The sequence below is a fragment of the Anolis carolinensis genome, unplaced genomic scaffold (genome assembly GCF_035594765.1).
Source record: "Anolis carolinensis isolate JA03-04 unplaced genomic scaffold, rAnoCar3.1.pri scaffold_10, whole genome shotgun sequence".
Lineage (NCBI taxonomy): Eukaryota > Metazoa > Chordata > Lepidosauria > Squamata > Dactyloidae > Anolis > Anolis carolinensis.
In genome coordinates, this window is record NW_026943821.1 from 18,397,034 (window position 1) to 18,403,033 (window position 6,000).

The 6,000-nt window shown below is 46.5% G+C and overlaps 1 protein-coding gene across 2 annotated transcripts in view; it reads right to left on the reverse strand.

Moving 5' to 3' along the window:
* Window positions 1-3,478, reverse strand: part of LOC103280536 (uncharacterized) — a 29,702-nt gene extending 26,224 nt beyond the window's left edge. The window contains exons 1-2 of one of the 2 annotated variants that reach the window (XM_062962147.1): window positions 675-3,478; window positions 512-582 (exon numbers count right to left, since the gene is read on the reverse strand). In XM_062962147.1, coding sequence (XP_062818217.1) covers window positions 512-582; window positions 675-854 — 251 coding nt within the window. In that variant the 5' untranslated portion in view covers window positions 855-3,478. The remainder of the gene's footprint in view (window positions 1-511; window positions 583-674) is intronic. The other variant, XM_008119893.3, reaches the window with a different exon arrangement.
* Between the last annotated feature and the right edge of the window lie 2,522 nt (window positions 3,479-6,000).

The following is a 6,000-nucleotide window of genomic DNA, read 5'->3' on the forward strand; positions in this document are numbered from 1 at the left end:
TTGCATGTGGGAGGTGATTGGTTGGGGAGTAAGAGGAGGGAGGGGCCCCTGGGAGGGAGCAGGGATATGCAAATTTTGGCAGGTGGGGATTGTGAGATGGGGGGAATTTGCTTTTTAGTAGTCAATGGAGCCTCTGGTGGCTCAGTGTGTTAAAGCGCTGAGCTGCTGAACTTGCAGACCGAAAGGTCGCAGGTTCGAATCCGGGGAGCAGAGTGAGTGCCCGCTGTTAGCTCCAGCTTCTGCCAGCCTAGTAGTTTGAAAACATGCAAATGTGAGTAGATCAATAGGTACCGCTCCGGCGGGAAGGTAACGGCACTCCATGAAGTCATGCCGGCCACATGACCTTGGAGGTGTCTACGGACAACGCCGGCTCTTCGGCTTAGAAATGGAGATGAGCACCAACCCTCAGAATCAGTCATGACTGGACCTAACATCAGGGGAAACCTTTACCTTACCTTCCCTTAGGGTGGGGGGACCCCTGAAGGGAACGGGGGGGGGGGGCAGGGCTTACCTTGGAGGATCCACAGGAACAGCTACATTTTCGGGGCCCACGCGGCGAAGCGAGCGCCTCGTCCTGACCTTCTGTAGAGGGAAGCAATGAAGGGGGCCCTCAGTGCCAGAACAGAGCTGGCCCCGGGGCCCCAAAGGGAGTGGGAGGGGAGTGTGGTCCTTACCCTGAACCATGTTTCCAGGGCCATGCCGAGGGGGGCACGCGGAGGGACTTGTGGCGCAGAGGCATTTGTCCCAGGCGGCCTCAGTGGGACTTGTCTTGAATGCCCTCTACCCATCTTGCTGGTCAAGAAGGAAATGGCAGGGCCAACTGACGGAGGCTTCTCAGAACCCCCGGTCTCCATGGCAAGAATGGAACCTTTTCAAAGGAAAACAACCAGCTGCTCCTGGGAGGGGAGGGGGGCCCAGCAGGATAGAAGCAAGGAAGGGTGGCCCCATGCGTCTCCCTTTTCTGCTCTTCTGCTTTGAAGGGGCAATGGGTCCCAAACTTTGTGTGACACAGTGCCAGGACAAAGTTTTTGCCCTGTAATCCACTTTCCCCATGCCTTTAGGATAAAAGTGATGAGGAACAGACATGCATAACCCAGGAACATCACCCTGTAGTTCCCAGGCGCAAGTCCACTACCAAACCTGTCTGCACGGATGGCCACGCAGCCTCTAAAAAGTGATAATAAAGTCCTATTCCTGGCTTGAAAGTGTGTGTTCCTGTTTGATTGTGTAGTCCTGACTTGGAAAGTCATGATCCTATTCCATAAACTATCATGTCAGACTACACAGAGAAGCCATTGAAATTCACTAGCATGTGGACAACTTCAACAGAAAGGAGGAAACCATGAAAATGAACAAAATCTGGCTACTAGTATTAAAAAAAACTCAAAAATCAGAACATCAAATAAGAAGCAACACTCTGAGACATGGGAACTAGGGGCAGCTAACAAAGGATGCCCCCAGGCAGAAAGTAGCCAGTAGATGAAGCCATTCAATGCAGATTAGGGTGATTAACTGCAACATTCACGCTGGCCTCCAACTGACAAGAGTTCATCCCTCACCCTGGACTTTCCACAGATATATATAAACCTTCCTTGCTGAGTTTCTCCATACCTCAAAACCTCTGAGGATGACTGCCATAGATGTGGGCAAAACGTCAGGAGAGAATGCTTCTAGAACATGGCCATACAGCCTGGAAAACATACAACAACTCCATAAACTTTGTTTGCGTCCTAGAAACTTCATTAACTGGCCAGGACAAAGTTTTCGCCCTCTAGTCAACATTCTGCATCTTTTCACGATAAAAGCAATGAAGAACAAAAATGTTTAACCCAAGAACAACGATTTGCATATTCGCATCTTTTAAGTCTAAATTTCCAGTGGACATCCCGTGATGGCCATCTTGCAGGCTTCAAAATCCCAGGACAAAGTAGCAGGTCTGGACATTGGAGGAGAAATCCTGGGACCAACAGAACTGTATGTGGACATTTTCTCAGGTCCCAGTATTTTATTTATTTTTTTGCCCCTGAGGTAAAACCCGTGATTTGGTGCTGTTTGGAAGCACCCTGAAGTAGAAACAAACACAATCCCAGGAACCCTTTGAAGGTTGCCTGTATTCATATCCTGGGAGTTTGTCTTGATGATATCCTTGTGATGCACCACGTACTAATTAGGCATTCAGTTTTCCCATCAATAGACACTGACCTCCATTCCATGCCCAGTGCCATAACGTCTGATGTGTCAGATTACAGTGCCCATTGTCCTTACCCAGCATGTCCTCCTGGGTGATGGGAGTCTTAGTCCCAAAAATCTGGAGGAGGCCTCGTTCAAGAAGGCCGATTTAAACCTTGCTTTTGAGCCGAGTTCCTGAGAAAACTGAACTGAAAGACCACAAAAGACAAAACAAAAAACACCCCAAGGAGGTTTAAACAGGCAAAAGTGTGACTCCTGAGAGGAGATCCCATTGTTAACAATGAAATAATGATAGGGAACATTTCCGATTGTGGCAGCAAGGTTCAGAGCTTGACTTAAATAATAATAATCCTTTAAAGCTAAGCCAGTATTGACACTTCACCATAAACAGCATCCAGATTGCTGTGAACACGATCCCTTTGCGGTCTTTTCTGACGGAAACTTCAGGCCTGAGATTCTTTGAGGATCGGCCTCAAAGGGGCCTTCTTGGCCGAAGTCGAGAGGCAGCTCTCTTCCCAAACGGAGACTGAGAAGAACAAAATGGCGCTTGAGGGGCAAAGAAGGCCTTCAGACTGGGAGGAACATCCCTTGGGAAGCCGACCGCTGCCTGAGGCTGACTCCACAAGCCAGAACAGACCCTGTTTGATACCCCTTTCCATCCCGTGGCTCAATGCAATGGGCGTCTGGAAGCTGTAGTCTGGCGAGGCAGCAGCACTCTTTGCAGGGCCCTGGTGAAACTACGACTCCCAGGATTCCACAGCATTGAGTCACCGCAGTTGAAATGGTGCCTGATTCCCACTGTTGCTTCAAAGCATTGGGTGGCAATCGGAGGAGGGCGAGTAAAATGATCAAGGGTCTGGAGAACAAGCCCTATGAGGAGTGGCTTAAAGAGCTGGGCATGTTTAGCCTTCAGAAGAGAAGGCTGAGTGGAGACATGATAGCTATGTACAAATACGTGAAGGGAAGTCATAGGGAGGAGGGAGCAAGCTTGTTTTCTGCTGCCCTGGAGACTAGGATGCGGAACAATGGCTTCAAACTACATGAAAGGAGATTCCACCTGAACATCAGGAACAACTTCCTCACTATGAAAGCTGTTCAGCAGTGGAACTCTCTGCCGCGGAGTGTGGTGGAGGCTCCTTCTTTGGAGGCTTTTAAGCAGAGGCTGGATGGCCATCTGTCCGGGGTGCTTTGAATGCGATTTTCTTGCTTCTTAGTAGGGGGTTGGATTGGATGGCCCATGAGATCTCTTCCAACTCTATAATTTATGTTTCTATGAATCCCGTTCACGCTAGAAAAGGGCTGTTTGGTGTTAGAGTTTCCACAAATCCTTCTCAAAAAACTCTCCTTTGAGGCGTTTGCTTGCTTGCGTATTTATTTATTTACCTAATTTTCACTCAAGACTGCTAACAAAAGACATCACAGTGCAGCTTAAAACAATGTAGATGCATTTGAAATATAAATACGGAAATTACAAAATGAATGGTTTGTGCCGAACTTGGGGCGTGAACCGTCCTCCCTCAAGGAAGGAGCCTTGTTGGGAATCCCGCCTCCAGTCGGCGGCCATGTTGTCCCTCCTGAAGGGACCGAGGCAGAAGGAAAGGCCTCAAGATGGGGGCCCCAGGGAGGCCCTGGCCTTCCCCTTTCCTTGGGGAGGCTCTTCTCTTCAAGGCCTTCACACGGAGAAGCCAGAGAACTCCTGAATGGCAGACACTTCTCCTCAGGACGGGGAAGGGTAGGCGATGGAGAACCTGGTTGTGGGAATACAAGTCGGAAGCCATGTCTGAAAATGAAAGAATGACAATCCCACAAAGAGGATTTTGGACCTGTTTTTCAAAACTTAGGCTTCAATTTCATTATTTTTTAAAAACCACCATGTTGAAAAAGCGTGAAAACTCCTGAATGACATACAACTCTCCTCAGGACATCTGAGGTGGAAAAGGAGAAGGGAAGACAATGGAGGACCTGGTTGTGGGAATACAAGTCGGAAGCCATGTCTGAAAATGAAAGGAGAAAGAATGACAATCCCACAGAGAGGATTTTGGACCTGTTTTTCAAAACTTAGGCTTCAATTTCATTATTTTTAAAAAACCACCATGTTGAAAAAGCGTGAAAACTCCCAAATGACATACAACTCTCCTCAGGACGGCTGAGGTGGAAATGGAGAAGGGAAGACAATGGTGGACATGGTTGTGGGAATACAAGTCGGAAGCCATGACTGGAAAGTGAAGGAGAAATGTCATCTTGTGATCAGAGGTGACCCCCCCCCCCCCCCCCAGGACTTATAATGTGCGGCAGCAAAAAGTGCAGTCTTTGTCATTTGGCCATTGCTGTTGATGCCTGCTCAAAATTGCTTCTTTAGAAACAAACAAAGGTGTTAGAGACCAAAGCTTCCAGCAACGGAAAGGAAAACCTTGGATACATCCATGCTACATATCCCAGCATTGCACAGCATTGATCCATGGCAATTGGGTATGGCATCCCTTAAATTTGGAGCTCCGGGTCCTCCTGAAGCATCTTCCCCTTTTGCTTTGGCTCAACACTTTTGTGTGTGTGTGAGTCAGGAGCAACTGGAGTTGCTTCTGGAGTGAGAGAATTGGCCGTCTGCAAGGACGTTGCCCAGGGGACGCCCGGATGTTTTGACGTTTTTACCATCCTTGTGGGAGGCTTCTCTCATGTCCCCGCATGGAGCTGGAGCTGATAGAGGGAGCTCATCCCTGCTCTCCCCGGGTGGGATTCAAACCTGGCAGCTTTCAGGTCAGCAACCCAACCTTCAAGTCACGAGGCTTTTATCCCCTAGGCCAGGGGTCCTCAAACTTTTTAAGCCGAGGGCCGGTCCACAAGCCTTCTGACTGTTGAGGGGCCGGATTATCATTTGAAAAAAAATACAAACAAATTCCGATGTACACTGCATATGTCTTATTTGTAGTGCAAAAACAACAACAACAACAACAACAATGAAAGGACAATACAATATTTAAAAATAAAAAACAATTTTAACCAACATACATTTATCAGGATTTCAATGGGAAGTGTGGTCCTGCTTCTGGCCAATGAGATAGTCAAGTTAATTAGGGTTGTTGTTGTTGTTGTTGTTGTTGTGTGCCTTCAAGTCATTTCAGACTTTAGGCGAGCCTAAGTCTAAAATTTATTTATCTGTTTGTTTATTTATTTATTATTTACTGCATTTATTTACTACATTTGTATCACACCCTTATCACTCCAAAGGGGACTCAAGAGTGGCTTACAAATTATATGTACATACAATATATTATATTATTAGCATAGCACAATATTAGCATTTTATATTACTATATTGAACTATACCACTATATTGTAATATTATTAGTAATATTATATGTAATGTAGAATATATAATTAATATTATTATATGGTATTATTATTAGTGTTATATTGTATTACATTATTATATTATCATCAATATTATATGTATATACAATATATTATATTATAAAACTGAGGGCGGGGGCCAGGTAAATGACCTCGGAGGGCCGCATCCGGCCCCCGGGCCTTAGTTTGGGGACCCCTGCCCTAGGCCATCGGAGGCTCTGGCTCAACACTAAGATGACCATATTAAGTGAGTTTAATTTTGGCAAGGTCAATTATCCAAAAACGATGAGCATTAGAGTATTTTCTGCCAGTGGTCTCCCATCTAGATACAAACCAGCCCGATCCCACTTAGCTTAGCCAAAAATCAGATGAGATGCAGTGAGATCAGGGCAGTACGGCCATTGGATGTCTGCCACTATTTCCTTGAAATCAACCACTATAGAGAGAGATATATCTTGGCAC